Source organism: Oncorhynchus gorbuscha, linkage group LG09 (assembly GCF_021184085.1).
Source record: "Oncorhynchus gorbuscha isolate QuinsamMale2020 ecotype Even-year linkage group LG09, OgorEven_v1.0, whole genome shotgun sequence".
NCBI classification, from domain to species: Eukaryota; Metazoa; Chordata; class Actinopteri; order Salmoniformes; family Salmonidae; genus Oncorhynchus; species Oncorhynchus gorbuscha.
Window position 1 is genome coordinate 46,782,673 of NC_060181.1, and position 20,746 is coordinate 46,803,418.

At 42.0% G+C, this 20,746-nt stretch overlaps 1 protein-coding gene across 2 annotated transcripts in view; it reads left to right on the forward strand.

Annotated features, from left to right (window-relative positions):
• The window catches only part of LOC124043716 (glypican-4-like), an 86,829-nt gene extending 68,945 nt beyond the window's left edge, over nt 1-17,884 (forward strand). For both annotated transcript variants that reach the window (XM_046362600.1, XM_046362599.1), the window contains 7 exons: nt 6,925-7,322; nt 14,074-14,239; nt 14,431-14,561; nt 14,708-14,854; nt 14,994-15,118; nt 15,370-15,542; nt 16,452-17,884. In XM_046362600.1, coding sequence (XP_046218556.1) covers nt 6,925-7,322; nt 14,074-14,239; nt 14,431-14,561; nt 14,708-14,854; nt 14,994-15,118; nt 15,370-15,542; nt 16,452-16,675 — 1,364 coding nt within the window. In that variant the 3' untranslated portion in view covers nt 16,676-17,884. The remainder of the gene's footprint in view (nt 1-6,924; nt 7,323-14,073; nt 14,240-14,430; nt 14,562-14,707; nt 14,855-14,993; nt 15,119-15,369; nt 15,543-16,451) is intronic.
• Nucleotides 17,885-20,746: the final 2,862 nt, after the last annotated feature.

Here is a 20,746-nt window from a genome sequence, read left to right on the forward strand (position 1 = left end):
TGCGGTTGTGCTTCTCTTTGTAGTCTGTAATAGTTTGCAATCCCTGCTACATCCGACAAGCGTCGGATCCAGTGTAGTATGATTCTATCTTAGTCCTGTATTGATGCTTTGCCTGTTTGATGGTTCTGGTTGGGATATGTATGTACAGTCAGTGTGGGGACAGAGTCATCGATTTGCTGTGATTAGAAAAATTACATTTACCTGATTTGTTTGATGTTAATAGTTAGCAATTAATACTTAACAAATAGTAGGACATTTCTGTAATGTTTAATTCTGTGTTTCTGTAAAGGGATGGTTTCCACTCTAGCTTTGTGCATGCAGTTAGTCTGCTAAGATGTGATGATAAAAACCTAAAAGCTGGCATTCCATAGACCAGATTCGGTGTGCGACTGAGATAGAGAGAGTCTGGAAGAGTTTAGAACAATGCCTCATTTGTCTCATCTTCCTAGCATCTGGGAAACTAAGCTGGGTTTGAAGTAAAACAATATCCCGTGCAAATAAGCAGGAGATAGACCAAGGTGGCTTATGGGAAGGTTGGAACCAGGCAGACTAAGCGTTTTTAGGTCATATATAACATCTGTTTTTTCATTAAGCACTCGGCAAAACACTTCCGAGTGTGGGGTCGAAGGTTTCGTTCTTGCAAAAATTCATTATTGCAATGACTGTTTGAAGAAATGACAATTTATTTCAGTACTGAATACTGAATTTTTTGGGTGACATGGTGGTAATCTGCAACTTCACCTGTTGACCTCTCCTGAAGATCTGGGTAAACTGTGCACAGGGGTCAGAAATTGGGATCTCAGGGTAAACCATGCTTATTATTGAGCAGCTGAACCCGCCTATGATCTGAGAGGTAGCGGGCACAGGTGGATACCAGATCTCGGACAGAGTACTGAGAGAGGTCGGCTTGGACAATCTATCAATAGGTGATGAGGGCCACAGCTGAGGTAACTAGCAGGACTGAGTTGAGTTGATAAGTGTTATTAAGTGAGGTATCCTTGGGCATAATTGTTAATTAGCCAGTTGCGGGGAACCAAAAGTCCAGATCTGTGGTACTGAGTTGATCACAGTAGGACTGGTGTGGTTATTGTGGAGCGAAGGACTAGAGCGTGGGTAATCTTGCGAGAGAACTCTGCTTGGTGAAGCTCAAATTATAACGTGTAATATTTGATAAATGAGGTAATCAGGTATGCCCAGGGTTACTATTGATGAAGCCAGTGACTGATGTGGTGTACTACTCCATGTCATTGGAAGAATCCCAGAACATATTCCAGTCTGTGCTAGCAAAACAGTCTTGTAGCTTCGCATCTGCGTCATCTCACCACTTCTTTATTGACACGGGAGTCATGGGTGATTTCTGCTTTAATTTTCACTTGTAATCAGGAGTCAGGAGGATATAATTGTGGTCAGATTTGCCAAATGGTGGGAGAGCTTTGTACACGTCTCTGTGTATGGAGTAAAGGTGGTCTAGAGTTTTTTTTCCCCTCTGGTCGCACATTTAACATGCTGGTAGAAATTAGGTAAAACCGATTTGTTTCCCTGAATTAAAGTCCCCGGCCACTAGGAGCCCGCCTCTGAATGAGCGTTTTCCTGTTTGCTTTTGACCGTATACAGCTCATTGAGTGCGGACTTAGTGTCAGCATCAGTTTGTGGTGGTAAATAGACAGCTATGAAAAATATAGATGAAAACTCTCTTGGTAAATAGTGTGGTCTACAGCTTTTCATGAGATACTTTACCTCAGGCGAGCAAAACCTTGAGACTTCCTTACTATTAGATTTTGTGCACCAGCTGTTGTTTACAAATATACACCGACAGCCACGCCTTGTCTTAACGGAGGCGGCTGTTTTTATCTTGCCGATGCAACGTAAAACCTGCCAGCTGTGTGTTATTCAGGTCGTTGTTCAGCCTTGACTCGGTGAAACATAAGATATTAGTTTTTAATGTCCCATTGGTAGGATATATGTGATCATAGTTTGTATGATTTGTTATCCATTGATTGTACGTTGGCTAATAGGACTGATGGTAAAGGAAGATTACCCACTCGCCGTCGGATCCTTACAAGGCACCCCAACCTACTTCCCAGATATCTGTCTCTTTCTCCTGAGAATGACGGGGATGAGGGCCTTGTCGGGTGTCTGAAATTATTCGCATCTGACTCGTTAAAGATAAAAATCTTCCAGTATGAGGTGAGTAATCGATATCCTGATATCTAGAAGCTCTTTTCGGTCATAAGAGAGAGTGGCAGAAACATTATGTACCAAATAAGTTTCAAATAACTTGAAAAAACACCCAACAGCACAATTGGTTAGGAGACCGTAAAACGGCAGCCATCTTCTCTGGCGCCATTGTTAAGTGTGTGTGTGCGTGTATGTGTCCTGATGCCTGAGTTCAGGAGTGTTTGGTGACTCCCTAAGAGATAGCAGAAGGCACACCGAGAAACTGCAGCGGAAAGGACTTTTTGTGTGTACAAGGACAAGGAAGGGGGAGAGAGAGGAGTTGATACAAAAAGAAAAGTGTGAAAGGGGTGTGTATGCTTGCACACATGTAACAGTGAGAGAGGTTAAGTATTTTGCGTAGAGTCTGGAATGCTCATTTTGTTCACATTAAGAAAGTGGTGAGGCAAGTGAGAATTTGTGGGAGATGGGTGCTGTGTTATTTGGGGGGGGGTGATGGACATTCCTCAGGATGAAGTAGGTTATTGTTCCCGGTCTACTGAAGATGGCATTCTGAAGGAACTGAAAGCATTGGCGTGAGAGAGAGATGTGGGTGTGGAGGGGGTACAGGTTCCTATATGGAAGGGGAGGGAAAGGAGGGGTGGGCAGTAATCATATTGAAAGAGGAGCAGGGAGAACGAATGGAATGTGACAACAGAAAATTCCATTGGTGGTCAGCGGCTTGATGGTGCTTCAGCGGCTTGATGTGGAGAGACATTGAATAGCCGTGTTCTCTCGCTCCCTCTCTCGCCCTCTTACTCTCTCTCGGGATCTCTCTTACACTCAGTCTCTGTCTCGCTCAGTGTCTGTCTCGCTCAGTATCTGTCTCGCTTCTTCTCCCTCTCTGTCTCTCGGTCTCACTGCGCTCTCGCTCTGCCATTCTCTCGCTCTGCCATTCTCTCGCTCTGCCATTCTCTCGCTCTGCCATTCTCTCGCTCTGCCATTGTCTCGCTCTGCCATTGTCTCGCTCTGCCATTGTCTCGCTCTGCCATTGTCTCGCTCTGCCATTCTCTCGCTCTGCCATTGTTTCGCTCTGCCATTCTCTCGCTCTGCATCTCTTTCTGCCACTCTGTCTAACTCTATTCAATTTCAATTTAAATGCTTTATTGGCATGGGAAAAGTATGTTAACATTGCCAAAACAAGTGAAGTAGATGATAAACAAAAGTGAAATAAACAATCAAATTAACAGTAAACATTACACTCACAAAAGTTCCTGAAGAATAAAGACTTCAAATGTCATATTAAGTGTAAATAGCTAAAGTACAAAAGGGATAATACATAAACAGAAATATGGGTTGTATTTGCAATGGTGTTCACTGATTTCCCTTTCTTTTGGCAACAGGTCACACATTTTTTTTGTTAATTATTTCCAATGTGTCAAGTAATTATCTTTTTGTTTTCTCATGTTTTGATTGGGTCTAATTGTGTTGTTGTCCTGGGGCTCTGTGGGGTCTGTTTGTGTTTGTGAACAGAGCCCCAGGACCAGCTTGCTTATGGGACTTTTCTCCAGGTTCATATCTCTGTAGGTGATTGCTTTGTCTGATCATAGACACACTGCCAAAAACAATATTGAGGAGACATTCAATCTGGTTGTGGAAATGTACACTACAATGTTAGTTTGTGTATTTGTATTTATTATGGATCCCCATTTAGCTACTTCCAAAGTAGGGGCTACTCTTCCTGGGGTTCAGCAAAATTAAGGCAATGTGTGAGAATCAGATGAGAGGGAAACATTCAAAGAACCTCTGGATAACATACAGAATATTCTTTTTTTTTTTTCTAACGTTTATGCAGTGTAAGGAGCTGGGATTTATGTATGCTTCACAGGCCCTCAGATAGTATTCATACACCTTGACTTACTCCAGGTTTTTGTTACAGCTTGAATTCAAAATAGCTTAGATATGTTTTTTCTCACCCATCTACACACAATACCCCATAATGACAAAGTGAAAACATGTTTTTAGAAAAGTTTGCACATTTAAAATAAAAAAAATACAGAAATATCAAATTTACATAAGTTCATTTTAGAATCACCTTTGGCAGAAATTACAGCTGTGAGTCAGTTGTCTTGGGTTTGTCTGTATTAGCTTTGCACATCTGGATTTAGGGATTTTCTCCCATTCTTCATTGCAGATTTTCTCAAGCTCTGTTAAATTCGATTGGGAGTGGTGTTGAACAGCAATCTTTGATTCTTTCCACAGATTTTCAATGGGGATTCAAGTCTGGGCTTTGCCTGGGCCACTCAAGGACATTCACATTCTTGTTCTGAAACCATTCCAGCGTTGCTTTGGCTGTATGCTTGGAGCCATTGTCCTGTTAGAATGTAAATCTTCGACCCCGGTCTCTGACGTTGAAAAGCATCCCCATTGCATGATGCTGCCACCACCATGCTTCACGCTAGAGATGGTGTTAGATGAGAAATGAGCTGTGCCTGGTTTTCTCCAGACAATTCAGGTCAAATAGTTTTTTTTAAACTCATCAGACCACAGAAACGTTTGCATTAAGTTCTGAGTCTTTCACGTGCCTTTTTGTAAACTCCAGGCGTGCTGTCATGTGGCTTTTTCTCAGAAGTGGTTTGCATCTGGCCACTCTCCCATAAAGCCCTGTCCAGCTGGCAGCCATTCTTCCATCTCAGCCAAGGACTCTGTAGTTCTGTCATTGGGTTTTTGGTCACCTCCCTGACCCAGGTCCTTCTTGCCAGGTTGCTCAGAGTCTGGGTAGTTCAATATTTTTTCAATTTCCCAATGATGGAAACCACTGTGCTCTTGGAAACTTTCAACACAATAGAAAATGTTTTATGCCCTTCCAGATATATGCCTCATCACAATGCTATCTGTGAGATCTATTGACAGTTCCTTGGACTTCATGGTATAGCGTCGGCTCTAACATGCACTGTCAACTGTGAGACCTAAATCATGTCCAAACAATTGAATTGGCAACAGGTGGATTCCCAAGTTTTATTTGCTAAAATGTACACTACTGTTCAAAAGTTTGGGGTCACTTAGAAATGTCCTTGTTTTTTGAAATCACATTTTTTGTCCATTTTAAAATAAAATTTCTCAGAAGGAGTAGACTGATGAATTTAAAATCAAATCAAATGTAATTTGTCACATACACATGGTTAGCAGATGTTAATGCGAGTGTAGAGAAATGCTTGTGATTCTAGTTCCGACAATGCAGTAATAACCAACAAGTAATCTAGCTAACAATTTCAAAACTACTACCTTATACACATAGGTGTAAAGGATAAAGAATATGTACATAAAGATATATGAATGAGTGATGGTACAGAGCGGCATAGGCAAGATACAGTAGATGGTATTGAGTGCCGTATATACATATGAGATGAGTATGTAAACAAAGTGGCATAGTTAAAGTGGCTAGTGATACATGTATTACATAAAGATGCTGTAGATTATATAGAATACAGTATATACGTATAAATATGAGATGAATAATGTAGGGTATGTAAACATTATATTAGGTAGCATTGTTTAAAGTGGCTAGTGATAACTTTTACATTTCCCATCAATTCCCATTATTAAAGTGGCTGGAGTTGAGTCAGTGTGTTGGCAGCAGCCACTCAATGTTAGTGGTGGCTGTTTAACAGTCTGATGGCCTTGAGATAGAAGCTGTTTTTCAGTCTCTCGGTCCCACCTTTGATGCACCTGTACTGACCTCGCCTTCTGGATGATAGCGGGGTGAACAGGCAGTGGCTCGGGTGGTTGTTGTCCTTGATGATCTTTATGGCCTTCCTGTGACATCGGGTGGTGTAGGTGTCCTGGAGGGCAGGTAGTTTACCCCCGGTTATGCGTTGTGCAGACTTCACTACCCTCTGGAGAGCCTTACGGTTGTGGGCGGAGCAGTTGCCGTACCAGGCGGTGATACAGCCCGACAGGATGCTCTCGATTGTGCATCTGTAAAGTTTGAGTGCTTTTGGTGACAAGCCAAATTTCTTCAGCCTCCTGAGGTTGAAGAAGCGCTGCTGCGCCTTCCTCACGATGCTGTCTGTGGGTGGACCAATTCAGTTTGTCTGTGATGTGTACGCCGAGGAACTTAAAACTTACTACCCTCTCCACTACTGTTCCATCGATGTGGATAGGGGGGTGTTCCCACTGCTGTTTCCAGAAAAAAAGGTCTTCTTAAATAGACAAAAAAATGTATTTTCTTTCAGAAACAAGGATATTTCTAAAGTGGCCCCAAACTTTTGAACGGTAGTGTATATTAACATGTTTTCACTTCGTCTTCATTATGGGGTATTGTGTGTACATTGATGAGATTTTGTATTTATTGAATCCATTTTTAATTCAGGCTTTAATACAACTAAATGTGGATAGGTCAAGGGGTATGAATACTTTCTGAAGGCACTGTATGTTTTTTAAGAGGAACACATTTTATTAGAATACGTACGTAGTTTGAACATCTTTGGCCCAGACAGAACAAATATGGTATTGACATTAGCCTTTATAAAATCTGCCCCCGTCCACATGTTTTGGAAGATGTACAAAGTGCTCCATTATGCCGCAAATACAATTTACTGAATAACAAGTCACTTCAATAATAATATTTAATAATAATAAATCCTTTATATTAATATTCTATTAGATCACAAATGTAGCCTACCGTTACCACACTCTGATGTTGACATTAAGTTTGAGCTGTGTGCTATTGTTGTACTTACACTCTCTTCCTCTCTTTCCCGTCTGCAGAATTCTTCCGCGAGTTGCTGGACAATGCGGAGCACTCGCTCAACGACATGTTCGTGCGCACGTATGGCCTGATGTATGTGCATAATGCGGAGCTATTCAAGCACTTTTTCCAGGAGCTGAAGCGCTACTATGTGTCGGGCAGCGGGGCAGTCAACCTGGACTCCATGCTGTCTAACTTCTGGGAAGACCTCCTGGAGAGGATGTTCCGATTGGTCAACGTCCAGTACGAGTTCAGTGACTCCTACATGGAGTGTGTCAGCCGCCACACCGAGCAACTGAAACCGTTTGGTGACGTGCCGCGCAAGCTCCGCCTCCAGCTGACACGGGCCTTTGTCGCGGCACGCACCTTCACACGTGGCCTGGCGCTCATGCCTGAGGTGGTCAACAAAGTCTCCACGGTAAGTGGAAGAGTAGAGTTGCAAAACGAATGGTAATATACCAAAGTTACGGAAATGTTTCTTAATTGACATGTAATCTATGGCAATCAATGTGAACTTTGGAAATGTTTTAAAGAAGTATTCATATATAGTATTCATTTTTTATTCATCCATGAGTTTCTAGTGGATAGACCATATGGTTCAAGAAAAAGTTGAATTAAAGAATAAAGCATTTAATCAACAATGACATTATTTTCACTTAACTCTCCAACTCTTCCAACTATTTACTCTTTTCACAACTTCCCCCAGTTTGGCGGCAAAACATAGACAACAAAGACATACAGTTCATTCGGAAAGTATTCAGACCCCTTGACTTTTTCTACATTGTATCTATTTTTATTTCATTGAAATTATATTTCATGCTGAAACCATGATATTGGGATGAAATGGAAGTTCACCAAGTTTATGGGTTATATTTAGGATAATGTTCTACAGTTTTGTCCTTTTATTTTGTATTTTAAAATGATCTTATTTTATATATTTGACATGTGTTAAGGCCACACGGAGGGCCAGAGATAGTTAGACTCCTGTGGTAATCTGAAGTACCCATAACGGCTACTAGATGTCAAGTGATACAATTCCCTAACATTCTTGACAGTTACAAAAATTCTGGTAGTTTACTGGTCAACTTTGAAAGTTACCAATTATTTACCCTCCCTTTGCAACCATAAGAAATATAGAGATGTTGATGCATAGAATGACATGTAGAACATTATATTAGTTGAATTGTAGATTTGGTGGCCAATTGTTTGTGAATTTTGTTATGTTCTTGGGGTTAGGTTATTGTTTTGCTGGAAGATCCACTTTGCTGCCAAGTTTCAGCCTCCTGGCAGGCAGAGGCAACCAAGTTTACCTAAACAAGAGCCCCAGGACCAGTGGAAGCAAAATAGCCCCATAGCATCAATGATCCACCATCATATTTTACAGTAGGTATGCTGTTCTTTTCTGCCTCTTTTCAACACCAAACCCACCACTGGTGTGTGTAGACAAAGAGCTATATTTTCATGTCATCTGACCAAAGCAACGGTTCAAATCCAAATTCCAATGCCGTTTATCAAACTCCAGGCGGATCACAAGAAGATAGTTCTTTGGCCACGCACACCAGTGGTGGGTTTTGCTTCTAGATGAGAATGCATGAGCAGAAAATAACCCCCTACCTATAATAAAATATGGTTGGTGAACTTTGATGTTATGGGACTATTTTTGCTTCCACTAATCCTGGGGCACTTGTAAGGTCAACGTCACTCAGTTCCAGGACATTTTAGCCAAAAATCTGGTTGCCTCTGTCAAGAAACTGAAACTTGTCCACAAATAGATATTCCAGCAAGACAATATACCCAAGCATACATTAAAATCCACAAAGAAAAATGAATTGTCCACAAAATCAACATTTTGCAATGGCCATCTCAGTCTCCGCACTTTAAACCTGTTGAAAACCTGTGGTTTGAATTGAAGAGGGTAGTCCATATGTGCAGACAAAGGATATTTTGTCTGTTTTGTCACCAACATATACTACCCACCACTGCGACCTGTATGCTCTCGTTGGCTGGCCCTCGCTTCATATTCGTCGCCAAACCCTCTGGCTCCATGTCATCTATAAGTCTTTGCTAGGTAATGCCCCGCCTTATCTCAGCTCACTGGTCACCACAGCAGCACCCACCTGTAGCACATGCTCCAGCAGGTATATTTCACTGGTCACCCCCAAAGCCAATTCCTCCTTTGGCCGCCTTTCCTTCCAGTTCTCTGCTGCCAATGACTGGAACGAATTGCAAAAATCACTGACGCTGGAGACTCATATCTCTCTCACTAACTTTAAGCATCAGCCGTCAGAGCAGCTCACAGATCATTGCACCTGTCAATAGCCCATCCATCTACCTCATCCCCATATTGTTATTTTTTTTTTTTGCTCCTTTGCACCCCAGTATCTCTACTTGCACATCTATCACTCCAGTATTTAATTTCTAAATTGTAATTACTTCGCCACTATGACCTATTTTATTACCTTACCTCCCTAATCACACACTGTATATACAGTGAGGGGGGGAAAAGTATTCTTATTTTCAATGACGGCCTAGGAACAGTGGGTTAACTGCCTGTTCAGGGGCAGAACAACAGATTTGTGCCTTGTTAGCTCGGGGATTTGAACTTGAAACCGTTCAGTTACTAGTCCAACGCTCTAACCACTAGGCTACCCTGCCGCCCTAATCTCATTTTGTTACCTGTATAAAAGACACCTGTTCACAGAAGCAATCAATCAGATTCCAAACTCTCCACCATGGCCAAGACCAAAGAGCTATCCAAGGATGTCAGGGACAAGATTGTAGACCGACATAAGGCTGGAATGGGCTACAAGCCCATCACTAAGCAGCTTGGTGAGAAGGTGACAACAGTTGGTGCAATTATTTGCAAATGGAAGAAACACAAAAGTGCTGTCAATCTTCCTCGGCCTCGGGCTTCATGCAAGATCTCACCTCGTGGAGTTGCAATGATCATAAGAATGGTGAGGAATAAGCCCAGAACTACACGGGAGGATCTTGTCAATGATCTCAAGGCAGCTTGGACCGTAGTCACCAAGAAAACAATTGGTGAAACACTACGCCGTGAAGGACTGAAATCCTGCAGCGCCCGCAAGGTCCCCCTGCTCAAGAAAGCACATATACATGCCCGTCCGAAGTTTGCCAATGAAAATATGAATGATTCAGAGGACAACTGCATGAAAGTGTTGTGTTCAGATGAGACCAAAATGGAGCTCTTTGGCATCAACTCAACTCTCTGTGTTTGGAGGAGGAGGAATGCTGCCTTTGACACCAAGAACATCATCCACACCGTCAAACATGGAGGTGGAAACATTATGCTTTGGGGGTGTTTTTCTGCTAAGGGGACAGGACAACTTCACCGCATCAAAGGGATGCTGGACGGGGCCATGTACCATCAAATCTTGGGTGAGAACCTCCTTCCCTCAGCCAGGGCATTGAAAATGGGTCGTGGATGGGTATTCCAGTATGATAATGACCCAAAACACACAGCCAAGGCAACAAAGGCTCAAGAAGCACATTAAGGTCCTGGGGTGGCCTAGCCAGTCTCCAGACCTTAACCCCATATGAAATCTCTGGAGGGAGTTGAAAGTTTGAGTTGCCAAACATCAGCCTCGAAACCTTAATGACTTGGGGAAGATCTGCAAAGAGGAGTGGGACAAAATCCCTCCTGAGATGTGTGCAAACCTGGTGGCCAATGACAAGAAACGTCTGACCTCTGATTGCCAACAAGGGTTTTTCCACCAAGTGCTAAGTCATGTTTTGCAGAGGGGTCAAATACGTATTTCCCTCATTAAAATGCAATTAAATTTAGAACATTTTTGACATGTGTTTTTCTGGATTTTTTTGTTGTTATTCTGTCTCTCACTGTTCAAATAAGCCTACCATTAAAATTATAGACTGATCACTTCTTTGACAGTGGGCAAATGTACAAAATCAGCAGGGGATCAAATGCTTTTTTCCCTCACAGTATATTTTTTTCTATTGTGTTATTGACTGTACATTCATGGCCAAAAGTTTTGAGAATGACACAAATATTAATTTTCACAAAGTCTGCTGCCTCAGTTTCTATGATGGCAATTTGCATATACTCCAGAATGTTATGAAGAGTGAAAAGATGAATTGCAATTATTTGCAAAGTCCCTCTTTGCCATTCAAATGAACTGAATCCCAAAAAAACATTTCCACTGCATTTCAACCCTGCCACAAAAGGACCAGCTGACATCATGTCAGTTAACACAGGTGTGAGTGTTGACAAGGCTGGAGAGCTCTCTGTCATGCTGATTGAGTTTGAATAACAGACTGGAAGCTTAAAAAGGAGGGTGGTGCTTGGAATCATTGTTCTTCCTCTGTCAACCATGGTTACCTGCAAGGAAACACGTGCCGTCATCATTGCTTTGCGCAAAAAAAGGCTTCACAGGCAAGGATATTGCTGCGAGTAAAATTGCACCTAAATCAACCATTTATAGGATCATCAAGTACTTCAAGGAGAGCGGTTCAATTGTTGTGAAGAAGGCTTCAGGGCGCCTGAGAAAATCCAGAAAGCGACAGGACCGTCTCCTAAAGTTGATTCAGCTGTGGGATTGGGGCACCACCAGTTCAGAGCTTGCTCAGGAATGGCAGCAGGCAGGTGTGAGTGCATCTGCACGCACAGTGAGGCGAAGACTTTTGGAGGGTGGCCTGGTGTCAAGGACAGACTGATATTCTGCAAAGGGTACTATACATCGATTGGACTGCTGAGGACTGGGGTAAAATACATTTTCTCTGAATCCCCTTTACGATTGTTTGGGGCATTCGGAAAAAAAGCTTGTCCGGAGAAGACCAGGTGAGTTCTACCATCAGTCTTGTGTCATGCCAACAGTAAAGCATCCTGAGACCATTCATGTGTGGGGTTGCTTTTCAGCCAAGGGAGTTGGCTCACTCACAATTCTGCCTAAGAACACAGCCATGAATAAAGAATAGTGCCAACACATCCTCAGAGAGCAACTTCTCCCAACCATCCAGGAACAGTTTGGTGACGAACAATGCCTTTTCCAGCATGATGGAGCACCTTGCCATAAGGCAACTAAGTAGCTTGGGGAACAAAACATTGATATTTTGGGTCCATGGCCAGGAAACTCCCCAGACCTTAATCCCATTAAGAATTTGTGGTCAATCCTCAAGAGGCCCCACAAATTCTGACAAACTCCAAGCATGGAGTATGCAAGAATGGGCTGCCATCAGTCAGCATGTGGCCCAGAAGTTAATTGGCAGCATGCCAGGTCGGATTGCAGAGGTCTTGAAAAAGAAGGGTCAACACTGCAAATATTGACTCTTTGCATCAACGTCATATAATTGTCAATAAAAGCCTTTGACACTTGTGAAATGCTTGTAATTATACTTCAGTATTCCATAGTAACATCTGACAAAATATCTAAAGACACTGAATCAGCAAACTTTGGAAATTAATATTTGTGTCATTCTCAAAACTTTTTTTCAACAACTGTACGTGTGTAACTTATCCCATGTGTAACTCTGTGATGTTGTAGGCGTCACAGTTGTAAATGAGAAATTGATCTCAACTGGCCTACCTGGTTAAATAAAAATTAAATATCAAGGATCTGGAAAGATTATGCATGAAGGAATGGTCTAAGATCCCTCCCAATGTGTATTCCAACTCTTGAAACATTTTAGAAAAAGGCTCAGTGCCGTTATCCTCTCAAGGTGAGGTATTGTAATTCATTTTTATTTAACCTGTATTTATCTACGCGAGTCAGTTAACCTGTTGCGACGAGCAATCCCGTATCCGAGATCCTATTTATAGCCTCAAGCTCATTACCATAACGCAATGTTAACTATTCATGAAAATCGCAAATGAAATTAAATAAATATATTTGCTCTCAAGCTTAGCCTTTTGTTAACAACACTGTCATTTCAGATTTTCAAAATATGCTTTTGAACCATAGCTAAACAAGCATTTGTGTAAGAGTATTGATAGCCTAGCATAGGCATTAAGCCTAGCATTCAGCATGCAACATTTTCACAAAAACAAGAAAAGCATTCAAGTAAAATCTTTCACCTTTGAACTTCAGATGTTTTCAATGAGGAGACTCTCAGTTGGATAGCAAATGTTCAGTTTTTCCAAAAAGATTATTTGTGTAGACAAATCACTCCGTTTTGTTCATCACGTTTGGGTAAGAAAACCCCCCCCAAAATTAAGTCATTACAACGCGAACTTTTTTCCAAATTAACTCCATAATATCGACAGAAACATGGCAAACGTTGTTTAGAATCAATCCTCAGGGTGTTTTTCACATATGTATCGATGATAAATCATTCGTGGCAGTTTGGTTTCTCCTCTGAAGAAATGGAACGCGCATGGACCTGGAGATTACGCAATAATTTCGACGCAGGACACCCGGGCGGACACCTGGTAAATGTAGTCTCTTATGGTCAATCTTCCAATGATATGCCTACAAATATGTCACAATGCTGCAGACACCTTGGGGAAATGAGAGAAAGTGCAGGCTCATTCCTGGCGCATTCACAGCCATATAAGGATGCATTGGAACACAGCGCCTTCAGAATCTGGGGCATTTCCTGTATGAAATTTCATCTTGGTTTCGCCTGTAGCATTACTTCTGGGGCACTCACAGATAATATCTTTGCAGTTTTGGAAACGTCAGTGTTTTCTTTCCAAAGCTGTCAATTACATGCATAGTCGAGCATCTTTTCGTGACAAAATATCTTGTTTAAAACGGGAACGTTTTTTTATCCAAAAATTAAGAGCGCCACCTATCTCGAAGAAGTTAAGAACCAATTCTTATTTACAATGATGGCTTACCCTGGCCAAACCCTCCCCTAATCCGGATGACGCTGGGCCAATTGTTCGCCGCCCTATGGAACAAACGGGTGTTAATCATTTGACCCCTACCCTTCTGAGGAAAAATTATATTACTTGTTAAACCAAATCTATTTCTATGAACAATTGTATTAGTATAAATGATATCATATAATTTCCCCAAAAATTTGAGCGTTCAATATAGCTCAGTATTTATTTACATCTTTATCAAGGGTGTCAATAATTTTGGACCCTAGTGTATATAGTCTAAGTGTCTGTCTGATACATCTTGCACTCTATATAGTCTGTGTCTGTCTCAAATGCATTGGTCACCAACTCCCTTTGCCCTGCCCCTCAGGTCAGTGTATCCCCTAGCTGTGTGCGGGCAGCCATGAAGATGTTGTACTGTCCCTACTGCAAAGGCCAGGTGGCCCTCAAGCCTTGCCAGAACTACTGTCTCAACGTGATGCGTGGCTGTCTGGCCAACCAGGCTGACCTCGACACAGAGTGGAACAACTTCCTGGGTAAGGGCTTTTATATCCAACAATGACCAGTGAAACATGCTCGAGGGAGGGAGTGTGCTTCCCCCTGCTGGTAGAATCTAGGCCTTTACACTTTAATTCACATCATTATTTTGGTTTTAGGGGTGTTTGTTTGCAGTTATTGCAGGGTTACAGTTATTGTGTCCATGACTAACTGAGTTGTGTCTTATCAGATGCCATGTTCAGTCTGGCTGAGAGACTGGAGGGGCCCTTCAACTTTGAGTCTGTGATGGACCCCATTGATGTTAAGATCTCTGAGGCCATCATGAACATGCAGGAGAACAGCATGCAGGTGTCACAGAAGGTCAGTCACTTCCTGTCTCAGTTTGTCTTTGACTGTGTGTGTGTGTGTTTTCTTTATTCACCAACCTTTCTGGCTGTGTGCCTGCCTGGTAGCCTGTGTCTCTGTCTGTCTGTACATTCCACTCACTTGCCTCTCCACCCCTCCAGGTGTTCCAGGGGTGTGGTCAGCCTAAACCAGGTAATGGCTTCCGGTCGCATCGCTCAGTCAAGGAGACGGGATTCACCGGTCGCTTTCGACCCTACAGCCCTGACGCACGGCCCACTACTGCTGCTGGCACCAGCCTGGACAGACTGGTAAAGGCATTGTCAGTTATCTGGCCCAACCGTCAGCATAAATTCAAGAGTTTTCACGTGAGAATCTGAAGTCTTTCAAATGGACTTGGTGTAAATGAAAGATCCATCTCTGTTTGCCTGCCTCTCTCCTTCTGCCCAGACGACAGACGTGAAGAAAAGGCTGAAGCATGCTAAGAAGTTCTGGTCCACGCTGCCAGAAACCGTGTGTGCTGGGGAGAGGATTACGTCGAGGGATGACTGTTGGAACGGAACAGCAAAGAGCAGGTTAGTTTGGCAGGTTGTTTTCCTAGGTCACTCCGTTGACACAGTCACCAAACAACAGTGGCTGTGTCCCAAATTAGACCATATTCCCCGTTTAGTGCACTACTTTTCAAACATAGTACACTATTTAGGGAATAGGGTGCCATTTGGGATGGAGCCACCATTCTGAAGGCATAAAGTAATGTTGCTGCAGATAGTGAACTAACAGTGTGCTTGGTAGGATCGCCACATTCATTCTTGACCTTCTGCCATAGGTATGAGTCTGTTGTCATGGGCAATGGATTGGCCAATCAGGTGTCCAACCCGGATGTGGAAGTGGACATTACAAAGCCAGATGTGGTGATTCGCAGTCAGATCGCAGTGTTGAAGGAAATGACCAGCTGGCTGAAAGCCGCCCACAGCGGCAATGATATCTCCATCGACCAAGGTGAGGATGGTAAAAACTAACAGATTATCTTACTTACTGAGGCCCATTGCCCTATGCAGAGCATCCGGGTTGGACACCTGATTGGCACCCTCTACAGGGAACTAAACTTTAGGAAATCTTCTCATTTACATTTACATTTAAGTCATTTAGCAGACGCTCTTATCCAGAGCGACTTCAATAGCCAGGTGTGTTGACATTATTACAATAATGTGGAGTAACGCTGAGGTAAAAGGCTGTGCGTGTGTAGTTGTTTTCTGAACAGTCAGATAGCTAGCAACAATGACAAGAAGCTGATGTGTGGTGAATCGTAGATGGCTTGTATCTTGTTTATATCTTGTTTTGACATTTGACGTCACATCCTATGCTAATATGGTTAAATTAGCTAACTAACAACTGTAACAATGTATTTGAGAGACGAGTGCTTATTGGGCAAATGTATTTGTTTTCAATAAACATTTGCGTAAGAAATATAGCTTACAAATTGTCAATAATCCTTTGATTGTTGGTAAACATCCCACCTGTCATTAAAGATTAGTTGGCCTAGATATTCTGCTTATGTTGTCTGTTTGAAGACTATTGACAATTACCTTATATACCATTTAGCAGACACTTTTATCCAAAGCGACTTAGTCGTGCGTGCATACATTTTTTACATATGGGTGGTCCCGGGAATCTAACCCATTATCCTACCAATGCAAGCGCCATTCTCTATCAATTGAGCTAGAGAGGACTACAACCTTTGGTGTTGCCATAAAAATGTCACAAAAGACTTGATGAGTTCTATTTTCATCCCCTGAATGCTGTCTTTTCCTGTGTTGGCCTACCTACTCTCATTTCTTGCCTCCTGAAATCTTTTCACGTCTGTCTGTCTCGCTCGCTCGCTCTCTCTCTTTTCTTTCTTTCTTTCAGATGAGGATGGTAGCGGAGGACAGGAGAGTGGTAGCGGCTGTGACTCTCCATCCTGTGAGGCAGACCGGGACATCTACTTCTCCATCCCACCCACCCCCATCAACCCCCGCGTGGTCAAGGTGGTGCACCAGGAAATGACCGGTGGAGACCGTATGGCACACGGAAGCATAGCACTGGCACTCTGTGGGCTCACCCTGGCCCTGCTCGCCCCCCATTGGCGATAAAGGGAGAGAGTGAGAAAGTAAGATGGAGAGAAGGGAAAAACTGTCAGACTTTTAAGAAGACTGCCTTAAGGACCTGTCTACCCGCCATCATGTGGGGGGGGGGGGGGGGACTATTGAGTTATTTGAATTTTTCGTTCGTTTTTATAAAAATGGTCAATACTGTACAGCGATTTCCATCCACTTTTCTTGTTTGTTTCTTTGCCTTTTGTCCTCATTTAACTGATTCGCCGCTTGCGGCACCTTCGAGCTAGAATCCCTCCCGCCACATTACCAACAGTGTTTTGAGTTCTTCCATTTCATTCATGGGCTGGCCAGGGATGAATGTGGCTATGCCAGAAAAGAGAACATCTTGGTTACATCTTGAAGCTCTAGACTGGCTCTCAAAGCTAAGAGTACAGTAGCTCTGTGGGAAAATACTAAGAAGTTACAGGGCTGATGTCTAGATGGTTCGATAGGAGATTGAACTAGCTGGCGAGGGGTTCTAGGGGCTTCTGTGTGCCCAGGTGTGCATCCATAATGTGGAAGGAGTAGCACTTCCTAAACGACCCTCAAATACCAAACTGGTCCACTGAGATCATACCTCATCTGTGTTCTCTGAATCATCATTATACACTAGCAGTGTTGAAATGGAACATGTCTGATGGAGTTGGATGTATGGGGAGGTCCTGATGTAGGCTAGAAGAGAAAGTTGGTGACTTGAGAGAAGGGACCCCCCCCCTCCCTGTCATTCCTCTATAGAAGGCAGAGTTTACAAAGAGCAGTCCTCTGTGTCCTGGGGCAGAGACTATTCAGTTCAGAGCAGACTCAGACTCTGCACAATTTGTCTTAAATATGATAAAATAACATGATCTTGACAGGGAGTAGCTTGTATGTCCAAAATGTTTGAGATGTAGCAGAAAAGAGAAACCAACACACAGTTGAGTGACTTTGTGAATTGAGTCAGAGATGAGAGAAATGTGGAGACTGAGTATGATGAAATTGTAACACAGGGTTTTATGTTGAGGAATTTTTCGATATATACTGTGTGTATGTGTATATATAAATATATATAAAAACAATACTCATCTCATAATTACAGTTGGAGTTGGAAGTTTACATACACATAGGTTGGAGTCATTAAAACTAGTTTTCAACCACTTCACAAATTTCTTGTTAATGAACTATAGTTTTGGCAAGTCGGTTAGGACATCTACTTTGTGCATGACACAAGTCATTTTTCCAACAATTGTTTACTGACAGATTATTTAACTTACAATTCACTGTATCACAATTCCAGTGGGTCAGAGGTTTACCTACACTAAGTTGACTGGGCCTTTAAACAATTTGGAAAATTCCAGATGTCATGGCTTAGAAGCTTCTGAGGGACTAATTGACATAATTTGAGTCAATTGGAGATGTGCATGCTTTTCAAGGCCTAGCTTCAAACTCAGTGTCTCTTTGCTTGACATCATGGGAAAATCAAAATAAATCAGCTAAGACCTCAGAAGAAAAAGTGGAGACATCCTCCACAAGTCTGGTTCATCCTTGGGAGAATTTCTCAATGCCTGAATGCACCAAGTTCAGCTGTACAAACAATAGTGCGCAAGTATAAACACCATGGGACCACGCAGCCGTGATACCACTCAGGAAGGAGACGCGTTCTGTCTCCTAGAGATGAACGTACTTTGGTGCGAAAAGTGCAAATCAATCCCAGAACAACAGCAAAGGACCTTGTGAAGATGCTGGCGGTAACGGGTACAAAAGTATCTATATCCACAGTAAAACAAGTCCATATCAACATAACCTGAAAGGGTGCTCAACAAGGAAGAAGCCACTGCTCCAAAACCGCCATAAAAAAGCTAGACTACGGTTTGCAACTGCACATGTGGACAAAGATCACATATTTGGGAGAAATGTCCTCTGGTCTGATGAAACAAAAATAGAACTGTTTGGCCATAATCACCATCGTTATGTTTTAGAGGAAAAGGGGGAGGCTTGCAAGCCGAAGAACACTATCCCAACAGTGAAGCTCGGGGGTGACAGTGTCATGTTGTGGGGGTGTTTTGCAAGAGGGACTGGTGCACTTCACAAAAATATATGGCATCACGAGGAAGGATAATTACGTGAATATATTGAATCAACATCTCAAGACATCAGTCAGGAAGTTAAAGCTTGGTCGCAAATGGGTCTTCAAAATGGACAATGACCCCAAGCATACTTCCAAAGTTGTGGAAAAATGGCCTAAGGACAACAAAGTCCAGGTATTGGAGTGGCCATCACAAAGCCTTGACCTAAATCCTATAGAACATTTGTGGGCAGTCCTGAAAAGCGTGTGCGAGCAAGGAGGCCTACAAACCTGACTCAGTTACACCAGCTCTGTCAGGAGGATTGGGACAAAATTCACCCAACTTATTGTGGGAAGCTTATGGAAGGCTACCAGAAACATTTGACACAAGTTAAACAATTTAAAGGCAATGCAAGCAAATACTAATTGACTGTATGTAAACTTCTGACCCACTGGGAATGTGATGAAAGAAATAAAAGCTGAAATAAATAATTCTCGCTACTATTATACTGGCATTTCACATTCTTAAATTAAAGTGGTGATCCTAACTAACCTAAAACAGGGAATATTTACTAGGGTTAAATGGCAGGAATTGTGAAAAAAATGAGTAACTGTATTTGGCTAAGACAGACAGACAGATTCCAAGTTTTTTCTTTGTGCTATTTTCTACATTTTATAATAATAGTGAAAACATCAAAATGATGTAACAACACATATGGAATCATGTAGTAACCAAAAAACTGTGTTAAACAAATTATATTTGAGATTCTTTAAAGTTGCCACCCTTCATCTTGATGAAAGCTTTGCACACACTTGGCATTATCTCAACCAGCTCTATGAGGTAGACACCTGCAATGCATTTCAATTAACAGGTGTGCCATGTTAATTTGTGGAATTTCTTTCCTTAATGTGTTTGAGCCAATCAGTTGTTTTGTGACAAGGTAGGGCTGGTATACAGAAGAGAGGCTTGGTAACTCTAATGAACTTATCCTCTGCAGCAGAGGTAACTTGGTCTTCCTTTCCTGTGGCGGTCCTCATGAGAGCCAGTTACATCTTAGCGCTTGTTTGTTTTTGCGACTGAACTTGAAGAAATTAAAAGTTATTGCAATTTTCCGGATTGACTGACCTTGATGTCTTATAGTAATGAAGGATTGTCATTTCTCTTTGCTTATTTGAGCTGTTCTTGCCATAATATGGACTTGGTCTTTTACCAAATAGGGCTATATTCTGTATATATATATATAGATATAGATATATATAGATATAGATATAGATATCTATATATAGATATAGATATATATATCTATAGATATATATATCTATAGATATATATAGATATAGATATATATATCTCTATCTCTATATATATCTAGATCTATCTAGATCTATCTAGATATATACACACATATATGTATATATGTGTGTGTATACAGTGCCTTGCGAAAGTATTCGGCCCCCTTGAAGTTTGCGACCTTTTGCCACATTTCATGCTTCAAACATAAAGATATAAAACTGTATTTTTTTGTGAAGAATCAACAACAGGTGGGACACAATCATGAAGTGGAACGAAATTTATTGGATATTTCAAAGCCTGAAATGTAGCAAAAGGTCGCAAAGTTCAAGGGGGCCAATACTTTCGCAAGGCACTGTATATATGTGTGTATATATATATCACACATATATATACATCTATATCTATATTACATTTACATTTAAGTCATTTAGCAGACGCTCTTATCCAGAGCGACTTACAAATTGGTGCATTCACCTTATGACATCCAGTGGAACAGCCACTTTACAATAGTGCATCTAAATCTTTTAAGGGGGGGTGAGAAGGATTACATTATCCTATCCTAGGTATTCCTTAAAGAGGTGGGGTTTCAAGTGTCTCCGGAAGGTGGTGATTGACTCCGTTGTCCTGGCGTCGTGAGGTAGTTTGTTCCACCATTGGGGAGCCTGGGCTGAGCGGGAACTGTACTTCCTCAGTGGTAGGGAGGCGAGCAGGCCAGAGGTGGATGAACGCAGTG